At 38.0% G+C, this 21,448-nt stretch overlaps 1 protein-coding gene across 1 annotated transcript in view; it reads left to right on the top strand.

Moving 5' to 3' along the window:
• The first annotated feature begins 4,316 nt into the window (after positions 1-4,316).
• The window catches only part of AGBL3 (AGBL carboxypeptidase 3), a 47,434-nt gene continuing 30,302 nt past the window's right edge, over positions 4,317-21,448 (top strand). The window contains exons 1-8 of the mRNA XM_060777216.2: positions 4,317-4,480; positions 8,020-8,113; positions 9,166-9,226; positions 11,683-11,865; positions 14,156-14,263; positions 14,967-15,114; positions 18,015-18,797; positions 19,860-20,025. Of these exons, the coding sequence (XP_060633199.2) occupies positions 8,054-8,113; positions 9,166-9,226; positions 11,683-11,865; positions 14,156-14,263; positions 14,967-15,114; positions 18,015-18,797; positions 19,860-20,025 (1,509 nt within the window). The 5' untranslated portion in view covers positions 4,317-4,480; positions 8,020-8,053. The remainder of the gene's footprint in view (positions 4,481-8,019; positions 8,114-9,165; positions 9,227-11,682; positions 11,866-14,155; positions 14,264-14,966; positions 15,115-18,014; positions 18,798-19,859; positions 20,026-21,448) is intronic.

The raw sequence follows: 21,448 nt of genomic DNA, 5'->3' as shown, positions 1-21,448 counted from the left end.
CCCTGAGTACGGCATGCATTTGATTCCTCTTCTTAAAGCATTTTCCACAAAATATAGGAATGGTTCCAAATGTTAATGTGTGCATTTAGGCTAGTGCATGTGCTAAGTGTATATTTATACGAGTTACAGTTAAGTTTTTCCCAACTCCATCCTGTCACCCTACTCTTTCTTCAACGAAACAAACAAACAAACAAACAACAACAAAAAACAGAAAATTTCCAGAGATTACTTCAATAATAAGGGATAATTTTCCCATTATGTCTTGGTGTGTATTCTGCTATATAATGTCTCCAGTAATACTCTCAAAGCACATGTATGAGTTCAAAACTATTACTCAAGAGACTATAAGGGATGAACGGCCCAGACAGTCAATAAACGATATTCACACAGAGCTTTAAAAATTGGAATGTTCTTAGACATGGACAAGAATAAAAATATACACAATTATTGCACACTACAGCAGAGCTTCACGAATGGCAAACAGAACAGAGGAAACACAAATAACGAATTAGTTGGAGCACTGCTGCTTCAGAATGGGGACATAATGACTCAATCAAACAAACTTGCAAGGCCAAGAGGGCTGGGGTACAAAATCAAAAGCTCAATGGTTACTACGAGAAGGAGACATCGGGGTTCAGGAATATACTGTAGTAACATATTTTCTGTATCCCACATATATTCACTCATACACACTGGAGAAAGTAGGAAGGAGCACACACCTGGCAGAGAGGAAAAGATGAAGAAATTGAGAGCCTGTCATACTCAGTGGGGATCCCTTACAGGACGTTGGGAGGTGAAGGAAACTCAGATAAAACCTAAATTGGGATACAGCCTTATATGCACATGATGGGGGGTTTATGCCCAGGTGGCAATTCAATACTGTCACTCCAAGGGTTCCTAGCACATGGCTAGGTTTACAGGCTTCATTGGGCCCAGTGCATGAACCCAATCCCATCAGGACCAAGCCCGATAAAGCTATAAGTAATAAAAATTATGGCCATTTTTCATACAGATACAGATTCTGCCATTTATTTGTTGAACTGATACCACCATTAATTAATTATATTAAAATTTAATTAATTCATATATTTTTAAACCTGAAGCCTCGAGAGACCAGCAGGAAGCATTTTTACAGAGCCAATACATATCCAAGTACCTAAAAGGCAGAGGGGTATATAAATTACTGCACTATGCAGGTTTTGAAGAAATCAACATCTACCACACTGATAACCCCATCTGAAGAATTAAATCTGATTGCAGAGGTACTTACTTTCCCAAATAAATATGTTATGGGTTGCAGCCCTTTATACTCAAATAATATCTGATCATGCTGCTTATACATCAGCCAACATTAGTGGATGATTCATTAGTGACTAGCAGATTGAAAGCACAATGTAGGCAATGTACGGGAAGAGATAATGTTGCAATGGCAGGTTCCTCTGAGAATATATTATGTCATTATCATAACCCTGTCACTATGGGCACCGCAGGAGCTAACAAATAATTGATGAAGGACCTTTCCATGATTGTTCTTTGCAGCACACTATCCATCCCTGGATATAGGAGTGAGGTACTGAAAATATTAGAACAGGAAGGATAGTACATAAAATCAAGTAAGAATACAAATGGTAAGAGAGCAATCTTTGATGCTGTGAAGTTTAAAAATACTAGACCTAAGAGAAAAAGATTACAAACTGTTGCAGGCTTTTGCAGGAAAAAATATTATGGGTATGTAAATATGGTTCATCAGATACACATATTTTTTTCCCTGCAAGAACTTGAGTAGGCTTGTAATCTTCCTTCCTCTTAGTGTGTGTGTATATGTGTGCGCGCACACACACATACAAAGTAAAATGGATCATGCTACTATTGATCATCCCTGACCTTTATGCTGCATTGTGAGTAAATGCATTTTAACAGCTTGGTGCTCTAAGCAGAATGCTAAGCAACTTTCTCAGAAAAATGTCCCTGGCGCTTCAAGTCGGCTCAGTATCATCATGCACCCAAGTTACTACTTTGCGCTTACCATATGTCACAATGAGATATCTATGGCAGGAAAGTGAGGTGGATGTGTTTCCTTCTACATTTCCAAATCTGAATCATTCCATGGTTGTTGCCAGCTCTGCACAAGAACAGAGTATGAAGTTCTTCATGAAACAAAGTCTTGGAAAGAAAACGATCAAAGAGGTATTCTGATACTATGTATTACTCTATACAAAAATGTTTGACAATTTTTCTGTTCCTGGTTTGAAAGTGTTATTTTTGTTTGATTTAACAAATGTCTATTTCTCATCTGTAATTCACTTTCATAACTCACAGATATTTATTTTTCAATGCAACATACTAAACCTTTTGTGTTCTTTTGAATAATAGGGAGGTTTGAATCCCTTCAGGGAGAGAGGGTGAGCTATAAATATATTATTTATGTATATGTTTTTGGGAAATAATTCCAAAGGGAAAGGAGTTAAAAGTCAGAAGACAGCTTTAAAATTATGGTCTTTTTTTCTTTTTTTTCTTTGCTGGCATCAGATATTTATAGCATTGCAGGAATAATAAGAAGTATTTATATCTTAATTCTTCAGTGTTTCGAGTAGACATGCTTTGTAATCATAAAGCACCCTGACATTAACTCATCCTGAACATTTGTGAAATAGTTTCCTGAGTAATTCCCCCCCCCCCCCCCCAAAAAAACTTTAGACATCTTGTTACAGGGGGCATCACTCAGCAGACTCAATGCTGTCAGGTATGTTCAGTTATATCTCTCCTTTTAGTCTCAAAAACTATTATCAGCACGATACATATTGTACTGGTACAAGTAGCATCTCCATTCATGTATTTTCAGATACCTTACAAACACACACACCACCCTACAAAAAAAGACATCGTTACCTAATATTGTCAGGGTATTTTTGTTCCTTTTCACAGGCTTTTAATATTTAAACTTGCTAAAGGTTGAGCATTCCTTATCAGGAATTTCAAAGTCCCCTTATGCACAAGGCTTGGCTGAGATAAGTACACCAGGCCTGGAACAAATTGGGCCCTCCAGGGGTTTTGGACTCCAACTCCCACCATTCCTAACAGCCTGAGGCCCCTTCCTTTTCCCCCTCAGCTGCTTAAGGGGAACAAGAAGGGGCCTGAGGCTGTTAGGAATGGTGGGAGTTGAAGTCCAAAGCACTTGAAGGGCCCAAGTTTGCCCATGCCTGGGTATGATAGCTGGGTCCGGAAGCTCGGAGTATTATGGAGATGCCACAAAGGTGGCTGTGAATAAGGGAAAAGAGGGGGCAGAGCAAGAGCGGGGAGAGCCAAGGAAGGATAGAAAGGAGGGGACACAGGGTAAGGGTTAGGACAAAGTTTAGGGTTTGGGTTAAGGTTAGGGTAAAGGGTTATGGTTAGGGTACAGTTTAGGGTTAGGGTAAGGTTTAGGGGCTGAGTTAGTGTCAGGTTTAGGGTTTGGGTTACGGTTAGGGTAAGATTTAGGGTTAGGGTAAGGTTTAGGGTTTGACTTAGGCTTACAGTATGGTTCAGGATTAGGTTAAGCGTTAGGGTAAGGGTTTCACCATTAAAGAACTCTTACATTACTTCTATATTATCTGTCTCGGGCTGGCTTACATTAGCTAAGTCTCTCTTGCACAAACAGCGCTCCCAACAGAGTGATGCGGCATCTCCGAAACGCTGAGAGCTTCTGGACCCAGCTATCATACTATTACCCATATTTATGCATGGCCATCATGTCTCCTCTCAGCCTTCGCTTCTGAAGGCTAAACATGCCCAGCTCTTTAAACTGCTCCTCATTGGGCTTGTTCCTGAATAACATCTACGAACCCTAATGGGGTAAAAACGAATGAGCACTGGATTAATGCAGTTTGGCATCGCCTCAGCTGCCATGGCCCCATGTTAAGGAATCCTGGGCTTTGCAATTTGGTGAGGCAGTTGGGCACCGTTTCAGCTACCATGGCTCAATGCTAGGGGAGTCCTAGGGAGTTGTAGTTTTACAAAGTATCCAACAGAGAAGGCTGGATACTTTGTAAAACTACAACTCCCTAGGACTCCCCTAGCATTGAGCCATGGTAGCTGAAACGGTGCCAAATTGCATTCATTCTGCAGAGTAGCTGGAGTTTATGAAAGGGCAGGTCAGGGTTTGTTATAGTCTTTGCTCTTCCCTTTCTCCCAATGCAAGAGAGGCTCGTTCTGGAACCGCGAGGAGGGCGGGCCCCATTCCAACGCAGAACCGGTTGCCGGGGCAACGGCCTTTCTCGGCCTCCGCCAATGGAACGCGCGCGCGTGAGGGGGGGGGGTCAGCTGCTCGCGCCTCGGCCATCCCATTCCGGAAGGGACTGCCGAAGCCACGCCCAGCCCTCGCGCCGCTTTGGGAGTTGGCCGCCTGGCGGCTTGGGAGGCGGGACTCCCTCGGGTTCAGCCATGCTGCATTAGGGGCTGTTCTTCCGCCGGAAGTAGCGCCGCTCATTAAGGCGAGGCCCAGGTGAGGGGAGGAGCCGGAAGGCGCGCCTTGCCTTGTAGAATTAGTGCAACGTGACACTGCTTGAACTAGCAGAGGCCCATGCGGTGAAGCGGTGGGAGTTTTACAAGGGCGTTAGCCTCCTCTGTTAAAGAGCTCCCATAATTCCCTAGCATTGAGCTTTACCCGTTCAAGGAATATTGTTTCCAGTTCTGGGCACCACCATTGAAGAGAAATATTGACAAGCTGGAATGTGTCCAGAAGAGGGCGACTAAAATGATCAAGGGTCTGGAGAACAAGCCCTATGAGGAGCGGCTTAAAGTGCTAGGCATGTTTAGCCTGCAGAAAAGAAGGATGAGAGGAGACATGATAGCCATGTAGAAATATATGAGGAAGTCATAGGGAGGAGGGAGCAAGCTTGCTTTCTGCTGCCTTAACTATTAGGAAAAACGTCCAGTCTGAGAGCCGTTCAGCAGTGGAACTCTCTGCCCCAGAGTATATTGGGGGCTCCTTTGGAGGCTTCTAAACAGAGGCTGGATGGCCATCTATCGGGGGTGCTTTGAATGCAATTTTCCTGCTTCTTGGCTTACAACTCTATGATTCTAAGTAGTGTCAGACTGGATGGAGATGCCCCCAGAGATGCGTAGCCATGAAAAAAAGAATTTAATTCTTCATGAAAGCAGATAGATTTTCCAATACCATTCTACCTTTCATCTCCTGCACTCTTTATATCATTAACAATATGAATTGGTTTATATGAATAGGCAGCAGTGATCTTCCAAGTATTTTGCAAGTGCAAAATCACCCCAAGTACCTTTATAGCACTTCCAAGTCACGCATTTTGATTGTAGCACGAACATGTGGAGCAGATCAAAGATGTATCAAATGGGGAGCAATTTTATGTTACAGTAAATCTGTCTTGCAATCAATACACTAGCCCAGGCATGGACAAACTTCAGCCCTCCGGGTGTATTGAACCTCAACTCCCAGAATTCCTAACAGCTGGTAGGCTGTTAGGAATTGCGGGAGTTGAAGTCCTAAACACCTGGAGCGCTGAAGTTTGTCCGTGCCTGCACTAGCCTTTGTTTTGGTTTCTGGCTTGTATGCTATGATGCCATCATATGCAATCCTGTTCTATAGTACTCTTTGGTTCATTTATGGTATGCCTCATTTTTAAACATTTTTTTTACAAATGTTTACATTATAAAATTGGTGGAATTGGAAACATTTGGCTCTTCCCATGTTCACGGACTGCAGCTATCTTCATTGTGTGGTATTCCATTTACCCAAACATTAGGACCACTTTTGTTGTAGTAGGTAGTCTGTGTCTTTACCAGTGGTTCCCAACCTGTGGTCCATGAACCACCAGTGGTCCATAAGAACTAAAATATTGTCCATGGACTCATTGTTTCTGCACTGTTGCAACGAGAATGACTGGTCTTGCAAAACCCTCAAATAGTGCTGAGGCTTATTATGGTTTTCTGTGGGCAAGCAGATGGCGAATACTGGATGGCATATGTTCTGTATCAGAAACTAGAGTTGATGTGGTTTATCCAATGCAGTTTTCTGAATCAGCAACCCAAATAACCAAACCAAGTCTAAAGTTGGCCAAAAATTGATTTGTAACCCTTTTGGTACTAATGTTGAAGAGTGGTCTCTGGTCAAGTAGTCCCTGGTAAAAAAAAAAAAAGGTTGAGAACCACTACTTTAAACTGAGTTAATTATCTTATTATATTCAATATTTGGTTAGAAATGCCCACTGTAATTTTATAATCCCCATCCAGTGTTTTTACAACTATGGTTATTTCCTCCCTTTTTAACTGGACTTGAATTTTTGTCTCCTTTTTAAAATATCTCCTATTGTCTTAAACACACAGCATGAAATAGCAGTTTGAACACTGGAGACTAGAATTTAAATTCATGCTCAGTCATAGATACCCACTGGGTGACATTGGGTAAGTCACATTCTCTCAGCCTCAGAGGAAAGTTAAAGGCAAATCTCCTCTGTACAAAGCTTGCCAGGAAAATCCTTGATTTTGCCTTAGCATCACCATAAGTCAGAAATGACTTGAAAGTACACAACAACAATATTGTCTTCAGAGAGTACTAAGGATTTGAATTAATTTCTGCTCTGTTTTCTCATGGTTATGGAGACTGAAGATAACTCCACAAAATATCAAGTGCCTGTGTTCAGTTTGTTTACATTAATGATGATGATGATTATTATTATTATTTATAAACCACCCTCTCTCCCTGAGAGGTCTGAGTGGTTTACATACAAAAAAGAGCAAACATTCAATGCCATAGTCAACAAAGACAAACAAATCAAAGCAATACAAAACATCAATAGAATTGTGACTACTAAAAAACAAAAATAATATAAAATAGAAATGACACATGCTAATATTTAAATAAACATAGTTACACTAAAAACACAATGTCCTGAAAAATTAAATTGATGAAGAAAATAAATCTTTGACACAGTAATAAGTGCTGTGTTGTTCTTAGCCTGTTGATAAACAAAGTGCCTCCCATCTTGCTTATTGTAGACAAAAAGATCAATAATGTTGCTGTTAAAGAATCCTGTTTGACACAACCATACTATTCGCATTATAGTAAGAATATAAAACTTTGCACGAACGTGTTTTCCCCTTCACCTGTAGCCCATAGGATGAACTTGAAATTTGACCTCATTTGGGAGTGGTTACCACTTTCAATAATTTCTTATAAAGGAAAAGTTAAATGTGGAATCATCACTGATTTGTTTGTGCTAACAGCTGTAATAAAATATAGAACAGGAAATACTTTTGGCTTTTGTGTGTGTGCATGTGGTAATTGCATAAACAACATTGACAGATACATACCAAGAGGAGATTTTCTGAATATGTTTTTGTAGATCTACAGTACATCAGTTCATCATTAGAATGCTTTGCCAGTGAAAGTGTAATCCAGTATGCTTTTACTAGATTATTTACTATTACCAAAGCAGAAGTGGAGTCTTAATCCTCTCCAATGTTGTTTGACTTTAACTCCCATGGGTCCTAGCTATCTTAGCTGATAGCATGGGATGTTAAGGCGACAATCCATGAGAGGGTACTTGGATTGATCTCTGCAGTCTAAATCCACCATCATGCTAGAGACTCACTACTTGGTACGGTAGGACTGCATAACCTCCCCCATGCATTACTTTTCATATGACCCCAAAACCTCTTCTATAGGGCTTTCCCTCATCAAGATAGAAAATAACAGAAATGTATTGCTGAATAAAGTTAAGAGTACACAAAGCTGCTGCGCTGATCCAGTTCTGCTGATGGAAAGAATTCCACCATTGGAACCAATTTTATTGGATTCAAGCTTCTGATTCTAGTTCCATGCCAATAGAGATAGAAGTACATGTTTCTTCACCAGTGTTTATCTGTGTACATGAATTGCCTGATAAAGGTTATGGGTTGCTGTTAATCATGTAAAAGCACAGACAACTCAATTATATTTATTGAAAATGGGAGGAATTGTGCTGAGTCTGCATGCAGTGTTCAAATGTTTCATTTCTATGTGTTTCACAGCCAGGAAAAATAAAGGGCCTGATTTCAGAAGATTATGTCCAAAGATTCAGATAAACAGCACATAGGACAATTGAACAGTGATGATTACAATTCGGTATGTTTCTTCTTCAAGTTGATATTTTTGCTGGACATATGCTAGTTTTGAAAGTTCAGGTTTCCACTCCTGCAGTCCTCATAATTCTCATACATTTAAATTGGATTTGCATCACCACTGTGCACCATAACTGCGTTTTTATTCAACTTCTCTACGGTACTATAATGATCATGTATTCCTGATGTCTCATTCTGTTCCCTTACCCCAACAATTTTAAAATAACAAGTAAAGATCTCTTGTTCATTATTTGGAAATTAAACCAAAATAAACAACCTTTGTGCTTCCAGTTATTGCCGTCATTTACAGAAGGGAGATATGAATGAATTTTGCCACTGATTGTTAGTGATAGTAATTTTGACCCCAAATAACTCTTAACCAACCAGATTTAGAAGACATTATGGTATGTGCAGTTATCAATTTTTTTCTATTTTTTTAATTCAGTGGAAATTGGGACAATGTGCTGAATTCACGTGCACATAGCAGTTAGTTGTGTCCTTAGGGGTGAGAAGGGCGGCATATAAATGTTGTAAATAAATAAATAAATAAATACCAGGTTATGTGTAATTTTCTACTGTCATCACAATTTAACAATTTCTCCTATACAGTATTTATCCTGTGTTTACATTATATTAGGTCTTATTAACACAGTGCCATTTAGTTTTCTTGTAAGATCTCTAATGGCTTGCTTTTCATATTCTGAATTTCAAATATCTTTTCCTAACATGATACACCTGCTTTAAGTTACAGTCATACTCTAATTACAGGGTTATTGAAAAAAATTAAAATTAAGTTGTCTTTTTAAAATAGATGTATGGAAGACATGCAAATGTCTTTATTATGTATAAAAATAACTCTGTTAAGATGCATACCAAGGATCCACTTTTCACAATGTTGAAACTATAGACAGACAGACACACATATTATTTCTCTAGAATAAGTCACAGTGGTTACTGTTTCAAAATGGATATTACTACATGTTGGATGTTATTATTTATTTTTCTTTTGCAAGGAATAGGAATGATGCTATTTTCTGATATTTTTCCTCATTTTAGGATGAGGATCCCTTTAATCCATTTTTAACAGAAGATCTTGAGCAGTGTGGATTTTTTTCAGGTTTGATTTTTTTTCTTTGTCATAATAGTGAAACAATATGACTGTGGATAGGAGTAAAAATAAATTTGCAGCTCTCTGGGGCGTATTAGCATTCTGGCATGTGTTTTACACACATGGGCATACATTTGAGGAAATTATGTCCATATCATACAGAACACTATGTTGTTGCAGCCCAGCCGCCTACTTGATCGCTTTTTCACCCAAAGATCACACAGAAAAATAAGAATAATAAGTTTATCAATAAAAGGCTATTTAATATAAAACAGTTTCAAAATACATCTATGAGCCAGATTTCCAAAAGTTTAACAAAAAGCAAGGACCGACTCTGAATAGGAATACCAAAAATCACTTAAGGCAAAAGCAAGAAACTGTAATCCCACAGAGTTGTGGCACTTAAACTAGAACTATATCCTAAAGCTTGAAAGCATGAACATGACCACAATCCAAATGCTTGATGATTGAAACAAGATTTATCATCCAAGCAGGGGACCTGGAACTTAAACAGGAAAACAAGACACAGATCCAGTAATAGAACTCCTAACTCGGAGCTTCCAAGACAGGCAACTTGACCCCTGAAAATCCAAGGTTGATCTCCCACACTCACCTCCTGAACATTGACTCCCGGTCCTTAAGAATACCCCACCCCCTTGCCCATTACATCACTCTTTCTCATACCTGTGTTCCCTTTGTTTACCTTTCAGTCTCTGGGAACACTGGATTTGTCTCTGTTTTGCACTATCCCATCAGATGCTGGATTATCTGTACCCCTCCTGTCCCCTCCACATTCCTTTCAGAGAGTCAATCCCTGGCTGATTCTCATGAGAATCATTGCCTGTTTACCGAAGGCAGATCTACCCAAAACATTCCCACCCTCTCGAAAAACACTCTTGTTTTCCCCCACAGGCTCAACCAGAAAATCCTCGTCCTCATCCTCTGAGGCTTCACAGGCCTCAACGTATGTCATCAAAAACCAGCAATGAGACTTTATCGTTTGTGTGATGCCAGTATGCTTATTAATAGAAGTCTGTTTATACTTTTGTACAGTGATAATGGTGACAAGATAATTACTTGAAGTGAAAAATCTGTAGCTGGGTGCATAATGACTAGGATTCATAAAATGATAAGAGTTGGAAGGGACTAGAAAGATCATATTGTTCCATCTTCTACCATGTAGGAACATACAAATAAAGCGCTCCTGAAAAGTGGCTATTAAACCTCTGTTTAAAGACCTCCAAATAAAGAGAACCAACCTTTTCAAAGCCATCTGTTCCATTATGGAATTGATCTTACAGTAAAGAATTTCTTCCTAAAGTTTATGTGAAATTATTCTACCCTTCTCCATGCTCCATTCTGGACAACATGCCCCTATTGATGTGGCCAATATTTCATTGTGTTTTTTTTAGCCATTGCATTGCACTATTGACACATGTTTAGCTCATAGTCTCCTAAGCCCCTTTTTAATTGTGCTGTTTCTAAGCAAGGTTTTTTCTTGCCTAAATATAGTACTTCATATTTATTATTGTTGAAATTCATTTATGAAGCAGGACACACAATTTTCTATACAGCACAGCCCAACCAACTCATCTTCTGTCTTTTAAAAGCTTGTGCTCCAGAGACTGAAGCAGCAGCTATACAGATCTGCAGATTGGGCATCCCTTATCTAGAATTCTGAAATTTGAAATATTTCAGAATCCAAAACTGCCCAGATATATGACTGAGATAGAAGCACCCTTGCTTTCTGATGGTTCAATATATACAAACTTTGTTTCATGCAGAAAATTATTTTTAAAATGTGTGTAAATTCACCTTATTGTTTTATGTATAAGTTGTATGTGAAACATAAAAATTTTTCGTGTTTAGCCTTGGGTACCATCTCCAAGACATCACATTATGCATGTATACGTGAATACAGGTATTCCAAAATCCAAAACGACTTTTCCCCCAAGCATTTTGTAAATAAATAAATACTCAACCTATCATTTCTGTTAGCTCTCGTCAATCAAATGACTGACACAACTGAAGCCCTGTCTCTTTCAGCATATACTCAGGGAGAGCACATAATTCCAAACAAAAAATAATATGCATACAAATCTCCAAACAGCATAGCCAAACAATCTTTGTTGACTCCCAAAACACAAACCCACTTTCTTTTGTCACCTCAAATACTTATTTACAGCTACCCTAGATGGACCAAGAGATTTTACAGAAATAGAAAAGCAGTAGCTTGAACCAAAAAAAAGTTTGTAGAGCAAATTCAGGTATTGCTTCATGCATGATATTCTACTGCTTTTCTAAGTTTTAACTGTTTGTCATGTTGCTAAAATCTTTAGAAGTCATGCCAAGTAGACAGATGGCATGGAGCTTCTCAACTGTATCAAACCGATGTGTAGTCTAATTTGAGTTATGTAACGCAAGGACAATAGAGATCATTGTCTTTTCCCCTCCTTATGTCATAGATGCTTTTTGTGACCAATTTTTGCCACGGACGACTCAGCTTTTGTTGGAATACAACTCAGGGAAATGGGTGCCACGGCTTCGTGAACCACGTGATTTATATGGACTGTCTCCTGCTGGACACCTGAACATAATACGCTGGCCTCATCAATATGAAGTTATCAGAGAAAAAATTGAGCATATTGGTAAATAACTTGAGAAGTTTGTTCTGATTTAGAACATTTGTCGGTCTGAAAGTATTTTTAGTAATACCAATTTAATTGGCTTCAAAAACCAAGTAACTAGGAGAGCGCACATTGCCTCAGGCAATAAAATGGCTTGGGACAGTTGTGAATGACTGCTGTGGATTGAAAAGATACGAGGAAAAACTTTTTTTACAGCTTTACAATCTGTGAAAAGATCTTTATACAACATTGTATTACATCATATATTATGCATCAGATTCTGCCAACCGTGATGAAGTTCCTTCCTTTCATTTCACTAGTGAATTTCACAATGACTACTATAATTGAGCAAAATACCTGTATGTATAATTCTCTTTGCGGTGGTCCTGTGCTGACACCTTCTGGCAAAGCATTCTTATGTCATTTAAAAATATAGGAAAAGTACAGGCAGTCCTTAAGTTACAAACATCCGACTTACAAACAACTCATAGTTATGAACAGGGGTGAGACAACAGGAAGTGTGAGAAATGGAAGGGATATTCACTCCTGAAAGTGTTATCATAGGGGAAAATATGGCTCCACTGAAGCTTTAGCACCAAACCTTGTTTCCACAACAAGCCATTTTTTTTTTCAAAATTCAGCTATCACATGGATAGAAAGTGAGGTAAAAATCTTCAGAATATGGGCACAGACAGCAAAACAACCATTACAGGGGTGTTAACCCTTCTCTATGCTATCCAAAGCATGTATGTGTGTATGTCTCTCTGTGTGTGTGGTTACACTTAAAAATGTATCTGTAACTTACATGCAAATTCAACTTAGGAACAAACCTACAGAACCTATTTTGTTCATAATTAAAGGCAGTTGCAAGAGTTATACTATACAGTTTTTGTCTCAAAGTAATATCTTCTATGATGTGAAGACACCCATTTTTAATTCAGTGTCCCATACAGCTGTCTTAGTGATGTATTCTTCTATAGCAGGGAGAACAAAAAACATATGTAAAGGTGTATTTTAAAGCATTACATGTTTATAAACATTTCAACATTGGCTCCGTATATCAGTCACTCTTTTTTGCAATACGTTATATTCAGTGCGTGTTAGGCTCGAGTAAATACGGGTAGTATGATCAGAAGATCAGGATCAGTTCCTGCACCAAGAACTGTTCTTGGACACTTTTACTGCATTGGTTATTGCCAAAGTGACAGACTGATGTTTGGTTTATAAAGTGTGTACAATAGTTGTCAGTGAAACATTTTTGTGTAGATTATCTGTTCCAGTCATTTCTCTACATTGTTAACATTATGCCTGCTACAGATTGTAATATAATGGAGTACAAATTGCTCAGCTTATTTTGCTTATAGATAATATTTTAGGTCCTTTTTATATTGCATTTTGTTCTTTGGGGGGGGGGGAGTTATTATCCCTTGCTTTATCAGAATTCACAGAAGAAGGAAATAGTAAAGTTTTTAATTAACTCCTGATTATGAAAGATAAAATAAAACATTCAATTTTAGGCAAACTAGAAGAATAAAGTTTTAGCTCTTTGAAATACTCTGTACCTAGCTATCAGAGAATAAGCCCTATAGCACTGCCAATTAGCTTCCGAGCACAATTCAAAGTGCTGGTTTTAACCTACAAAACCCTTTACTGTTCCGGCTAGTTTACCTGTCTGAACGTATTCTCCCCTACGAACCATCAAGGGCGGTCCCGCCACTTTCGCAGTCGCGTTTGGTGGGGACAAGAGGCAGGGCCTTTTCTGTGGTGGCCCCCCAGCTATGGAACTCTCTTCCAGTTGAAGTTAGATCTGCCCCATCCCTCCTGAACTTTAGGAAGCAAGTGAAATCTTGGCTATGGAATGAGGCATTTGCAGAGTGATTGCTGAGACTCGTAATTGGCTAAAGTTATTGACCACAATGTGCAGACTGAGTTGGACATTCTTTTTATCTTGGCGAATGGTTTATATGTATTTTATTTTATATGTATTTTTAACATATTGTCTATGTATGATGTTTTAAAAGGTTATTATTGTTAGCAATGAATTCTTGCTGTTAGCCGGTCCGAGTCCCTCTATGGAGATAGAGAAGATCAGGATACAAAAGTTTTAAATAAATAAATAGCACTCACTGAAATTTAGAAGCAGATGTTCATAGGACTGTGTTATAGCTAGATTTTGAAGCCAACATTTAATTATTGTTTTCCAGTGCATTATGTTCAATGTTATTTCATTTTTCTCAGTGCCCTAACTTCTATGAACATTTAATGTTAGCCATAATTCTTAAGGATTACTTTATTTTCTCTTATTCCCCAGAGTGGGTTCCACCTCATCCAGAGCCACTATACTACCCAACCGGTTTGGAAACAGAGCCACCTTGCCCAGAACCTGGAGAGGGTGCTGTGGTGTATTTATCAGACCAAGGTTTGAGAACATTGTGTCCCAAAGTGCCTTCAACTTGAACACATTTATTTTTATTTTATTTGCAATTTTTAAAAGCTCAGACCTATGCAAAATATTATCTGAAAAACTTCATGAAACTGGAAAAAATAGTGCACATTATTTTAATGGCCAAAGACTACAGTTTTAACAACATTGTATTACATCATATAATATTATGCATAGCAAAATCTATTATACATAAAAGTGCACTATCACTACCAAATATTTCCTAGATTTTAACCTTGTGCATGAAGATTAGATATTGAGAAGATCAAGTTTAATAAGATTACTTTCAAAATGTGTTTTATTCATAGAGGATATGACTAACAACTGTGCATATAATTATTTCTAGAAGGCCTCTTTCCTAATAAATAACAACACACATTTTGATGCCTCAAAAGTTAGCCCTGTTTCAGGGTGTATTTGACCTGCTCATTCTAAAAATGACATGAGTTGTTCCCTGTCAACTCTAGTTTTTGAGATACAGAACATATGCCCATAGCAAATCATAACAACCATATCTAAGAAACTTGAGTTGCTATGGTCTATCCAATACAATTTTCTGAATCGACATCCCAAATAATCCCAGAAACAGGCCTAAAAATCAAGACACCCAAGAAAAAATATTTTATTGGGCTGTATAATTACAGTAACAACTGAATAATTATTTTATTCTTCTCACCAGCTGATAAAGATTCCAGCTTTATGTATTCTCGAATAGGAGGGAGCTTCCCTTCCAAACAGGTGCTTCCTCAATCCTGGAATGACTGGGACAATACTTTGATTTTTGAAGCACGCTTTGAAAGTGGCAATCTGCAGAAGGTGGTTAAAATGTAGGTTGCTCATCAGTTTCTTTTTATTGGTTGCTATTGTTTGTCCAGGTCCTTTTAAAGAAATAAGTCTTAATGGTTATGAAAACTAAATGTGATTCAAATGCCTCTTGTATTATTTGAGGAAACTGTGTATTGTGGGGCTACACTGACAAGTAGGCTATCAGACGAGCACGGGAAGCCGGGGGAGGGCAAGAGATTGAAGTTACATGTCACATACTCATGCCATCCAGCATCATTCAGTTTCATTCATTCTTTTGTCTTGCTCGGCTGTGTCAGTGATTCTGTTTTGCTGTTTAGTGATTTGACAGCTCCAGTTGTTTTATTGACCACGAGTCCTCAATATTCATAATAATTTTGACTTATTTAATGATGATTGAAATTGGAAGGGTCGCAGAAGAAATCCAGGAAAAGCTCATTGAATTTCAAAGCGATAGAAACTACAAGAATGCATTTGAATTGATTATCTTGAAGAGTTTTGGTATAAAAAAGCAATTTTTATACTAAAATTTGAGGAATCGCCTTGTGAAATCTAATAATAATAATAATAATAATAATAATAATAATAATCTTTATTTGTACTCCTCTCCATCTCCCCAATGGGGACTCGGTGCGGCTTACATGAGGCGAAGCCCAAAACAACAATTACATGAAATAAAAACAAAACCCAAAATGCAAATAATAAACAATAATAACGCCATTACATAAAACAAAAAACAACATAGCAATATAAAATTACAATAAACACAATAAACACAATCACGATAACATGTGGGAGCTACATGTAATGGATAAAAGAAAATTTGGTAGAAACAGATTAAAAACTCAGGTGAGATAAACACGAGATAAACAAGGACAGATTATTTGCGGAGGAGAGCTCGTTTTAGTGGAGGTCGTGGAGCAAAACTTTCCTATGGGGGGAATGCACTCCAATAACAAAAACGGTTAAGCTAAACACTAGTATGAGGATGTAGATCTACTCATCAAATGTGCAGCAGAAGAGCCAGGTTTTGAGGTTCTTTTTAAAGGTTTCTAAGGTAGGGGCTTTCCTAATCTCTCCAGGGAGTGAGTTCCAGAGTCGGGAAGCCACAGAGGAAAAGGCTCTCTCCCTTGTACTCACCAAGCGAGTCTGGGAGACTGGCAGGGGCGAAAGAAGGGCTTCCCCATAGGAACGGAGGGCCCAAGATGGTTCATGGAGAGAGATTCGGTCACGAAGGTAGGCAGGTCCCAAACCGTTTAGGACTTTATGGGTGATAACCTGTACCTTGAATTTGGACCGGAAAATAAATGGCAGCCAGTGGAGCTCCTTAAACAGGGGGGTTGACCACTCCCTGTAAGTTGCCCAGTTATTAGTCTTATGCTCTTCTCCACAACTTATTTATGCGAACTAGTTTTTCTGCTTTGATGGTAATTAAAAACAATTCCAGCAATCGATTGAAAGTAAGTGATGATATACGTGTAGCTTTGAACAATAATATTAGCCCCAGGATTGCCCACCTTGTAAAGAAGATGCAAGCTCAAAAATCACATTGATGCAAACTTAATTTAATTTTCTATTTAAAATGTTCATTTTATGTTATAATAGTACTCTTAATTTATGTTACTATTAAGTTTAATGAATATGTTAAAAGTTTTGATTAAAGTTTATTTTTAGATTAACACAGTTTATTATTCTTGAACCTTGTGGTCCCTACTAACAACAACCAAAAAAAGTTGTCCCTGGCCAAAAAAAAAAAAGGTTGGGAACCACTGACTTAGCACCTTTAAATTACTCATTTAAATTGAGCTGAAAGATTGAACATATTTAAATTTCATAAACAATTTTCTCCTTTTAGACAAGGCAAACTTTCAAGATAAAAGAATGATACACTGCTTTTATAACATTGCAAACCCAACAAAGATGAAAAATATAGAGACAGATAGTGGCTTCTGACACCATTTTACAACCTGTATTAGAAGTTATTTTATACAGTAAACTTGCAACTGAGCAAAGGATTGATTTCTTTGGATGTAATTAATGCCTGTGTTGTTACATGATTTGTAGACCAAGCAGAAACAAATAGCACAGCTAGTTTAACTGTTAACACAGGTACAAATACTTCACTGAATATATTCTACACAAGTTGGGATAGATGAGTAATTGGCAGAGTCTACAGACAAAATATTCATGAAAGTCATATTATAGAATCATAAAATTAGAATGGGACTGCAAGGTCCATGTAGTTCAAAAAAGCCTAACAGTAAAACATATTGTTGTATTAGATGTTTGATAGTATGATTTACACAGTTGAGTCTTGCTTATCCAACATAAACAGGTTGGAAGAACGCTGGATAAGCAAAAATGTTAAATACTAAGGAAGGATTAAGGAAAAGCCTATTAAACTTCAAATTATGTTATTATTTTACAAATTAAGCACCAAAACTTCATGTTTTACAACAAATTGACAAAAAAAAACCCAACTTATTTATTTATCTGTTTGTTTATTTATTTATTTGTAGTAAATAGATTTACAGTGTCGCAGATGGACAGTGAAGCGACAGCTCCTCTGTTGGCCAAAAAATTGGAATGTTAAATAGCCTCTAATTGTCTGTCTATATGTGTTGTGTGTCTATGGCATTGAATGTTTGCCATGTATGTGTACATTGTAATCCGCCCTGAGTCCCCTGCGGGGTGTGAAGGGCGGAATATAAATACTGTAAGTAAATAAATAATTTAGTACATGGTAACGTTATGTAGTAGTTACTGTATGAATGAATTTAGCACCAAAACATTGGAATGTATTGAAACAGCAATGGATGTGGGAGGCAGACTGGGTTGGATAATACAGAACGCTGGATGAGCAATGGTTGGATAAGCAAGACTCTACTGTACTAACAGATATTTTTCTTCTTTTCCCTGCCAGTAGTGATTTTGAGTATCAGCTGACACTTCGCACTGATCTCTACACAAAAAGGCATACTCAGTGGTATTATTTCCAAGTCACTAACACCCAAGCAGGAATGCCTTACCGTTTCACCATCGTCAACTTCACCAAGCCAACAAGTTTGTACAATCGCGGGATGCGTCCATTGCTGTATTCAGAAACAGATGCAAAGATCCGCAATGTGGGCTGGCAGAGGACAGGAGACGAAATAAAATATTACAAAAACAATCTCAGTCATGATGGACGTCAGTATTTTTCCCTGACATGGACATTCCAATTCCCACATAACAGGGACACCTGCTATTTTGCCCACTGCTATCCTTACACATATAGCAACCTGCAAGACTACCTGTCAGACATCGCAACAGACCCAGGGAGGTCCAAGTTCTGCAAGGTCCGGATTTTGTGCCATTCTTTGGCAAGAAATATAGTCTATGTCTTAACCATCACAAACCCCTTGCAGGATTTTAGGGAGGAAAAACGCAAGGCAGCCATTATTTTGACTGCTAGGGTGCACCCGGGTGAAACCAACAGTTCCTGGATGATGAAGGGCTTTCTGGATTACATTCTAGGAGATTCAAGTAATGCCCAGTTGCTCCGAGACACATTTGTTTTTAAAGTGGTTCCAATGTTGAATCCAGATGGCGTGATTGTGGGCAATTATCGCTGCTCTTTAGCCGGCAGGGATTTGAATCGGAATTACAAATCGGAGCTCAAGGAATCCTACCCTCCTATATGGTACACTCGCACTATGATCAAAAGGTAAAAAGGTAACACCACCACTCCTCTCTGTTTGTATAGCAACTCTTTGTTCATTATTTGTTGTTGTTAGTTCCATTCAAGTTGATTTCATCCTATGAATGAGGGATCCCAAGAGCCTTGGTCAATGTTATTAACTGTTATTAATTAGTGCATGATCCATTCTGTTGAATTTAATCTTAGTTCAGAGATTAATTAAATTTGGCAAGTTTTGATTGCTAGCAGGACTAGCAAACTTGGGCAGGAGACTGGAAACATAGCAAGCATCTTAGGAATGTAGTTTGGGAAAGGGAAGCACCCTGTGGCAGATAATGCCAAAGGCCCTGCCCTAAATTACATTTACCAGAATGCAGTTCTCAGCATCAGAAATCACCCCAATGAGCTGCACCAGCTGTTTAGAGTTATTATTATTATAAATAAAATTATTGAATCTGCAAAGAGGATTAAAGTTAGTAAGTAATTGTATAACTGTGCTAAATTGAAGTTATCTGGTTGTGTGTCATAAAGAGATATTCAAGGGAATTGCTGTTGTCACTTTTTGGGGGATAAACTGTTTTCGTCTAAACTTTTTAAAATCCCCCAAAATGTGTAGATGTGTGAATCTTTCTGAACCTTCTGGGGATTGATGCCCTGGTTATCTTGTGCATTGTATATAAAATTCAAGTAGTTTTTCTAATGTTGTTTATAAAAACTTTGGAAAATTCCCCAAAAATCCACAAATAAGTGAAATGTTCTGAAATTTGGTGGGTTAACAGTGGTAAATGTACTCTACCATTGTCGCAAGTTTCACCCCAACAGCTTTAAAAATGAGAGAGATAGGAGACCTTGAAGTTTCCCCAATTATAGTAATTATGTGCAGTTACTATAACAAAATAGTAATGACATTTCATTACTCTCGTTATAGTGATGAATTTTTCATTACCTATAATTTAGAAACAAAATACCACTGCCCCCCAGTTTTGCAATGACTTCTGAACCATTTTTATGGATTGCACATCCCTAATGACATATATGCAAAAGCTCATCCACCAGCATAACTGTACAAAATTTTCTCTCTTGTTAAAGAATGATGGAAGAGCGCAATGTTCTCCTATATTGTGACCTTCATGGTCATAGCAGGAAGGAGAATGTCTTCATGTATGGCTGTGAAAGAAAGGACCAGCAAGAAGAAGGCTCATACTTACACCAGCGCATTTTTCCTTTCATTATGAGCAAAAACTGTCCAGATAAAGTAAGCCAAATCTTACATTTTAGTTGTTAGAAGTCCCTTCAGTATATAAATGAATTGCCAGGGCTCTGTATGGTTGAAGTAATATAAAAATTGTAACAAGTTAGTTCCTTGGCTTGTATTCAGGTCAGCTTATACTCAACTATATATGGTATATTAGTTTTTAATGCAGGAGAGAGAGAGAACATAAACAGCCATGATTTTTACTGCTAATGGTTACACAATTTGCATCTTATTTTGTGGGTTTATAATAGGCACGCAACTAAGTTGTTTATACCAGAGCATATGAAGGTGACTTCACCTTTCATCATCATCATCACTTTATTTCTTAATTAATCACTCTCCACCAAGGTGCTCTGAGCGACTTACAATTTAAAACAGTTTATACACAATATAAAACATTCAATATAAAAACATTCAATATAAAAACATTCAACATAAAAACATTCAACATAAAACATTCAACATAAAAACATTCAGCAGTGACTATGGCTTGCTTTTAAAACTTGGGGCTGTCACACAAAGACTGCATATGTAGGTAATGCCTCTTTGCTGTTCACCTTCTTTCAGATTGAGGTGTCCTGGAATAGTGTTTTTCTGTGTGCCACAAATGGGAGCAACATCCCATGGGAAAATAGGAGAGAAGGCCTTGTTGACTGTGGCTCATAGATTGTCAAATGCCAGTTGGCACCAACGTGATCCTGGTACCAAGTTAAGCATTGCTTTCTATTAAGCTTTTGGAGCCTAAGTGTTTTATTCCAAAAGCAAATGATTTTTAACTGCTCTGGCTTTTAAAGATCTTTTTTCATCTGTGAAATCATTTAATGTGCTGTTAAGTCTATTTATTTATTTATTTATTTATTTACAGTATTTATATTCCATCCTTCTCACCCCGTAGGCGACTCGGGGATTACAGTGTACATACACATGGCAAACATTCAATGCCATAGACATACAACATATATAGACAGACACAGAGAGGCTATTTAACATTCCAGCTTTTTCATGAGGGTATTTTGGCCACCAGGGGAGCTGTCACTTCACCATCCATTTGTGACACTGATGAAGTTCTTCCTCATTCTTTGCATGCTTGCTGGAGATTTTTATGGTGTCGTAAATTAGCCTCCCCGCGTAAGCGGTACCTAAATTTCCTACTTGACAGATACAATTGCCTTTGGGCTGCAAAGGTCAACAGCAAGCTACACAAATTGGTCAGAAGCTCACTCCAACCCAGGCTGGCTTCGAACTCATGACCTTTTGGTCAGTAGTGATCTTAATGCAGCTGACAATCTTTTACTGATTTACATTTTAAATTGTTTTAAATAATTAACATTGATTTAGTTTGCGTGACATCCTAAAATCCTGGGAATGAAGTAGGATATAAATGCTTTAAGGATTATGGTGCTTGGGTAGTAAAATAGTGTGT

This window comes from Anolis sagrei, chromosome 5 (genome assembly GCF_037176765.1).
Source record: "Anolis sagrei isolate rAnoSag1 chromosome 5, rAnoSag1.mat, whole genome shotgun sequence".
Lineage (NCBI taxonomy): Eukaryota > Metazoa > Chordata > Lepidosauria > Squamata > Dactyloidae > Anolis > Anolis sagrei.
The sequence above is the reverse complement of the archived record's forward strand: the minus strand, read 5'-3'. Positions and strand labels throughout refer to the sequence as shown.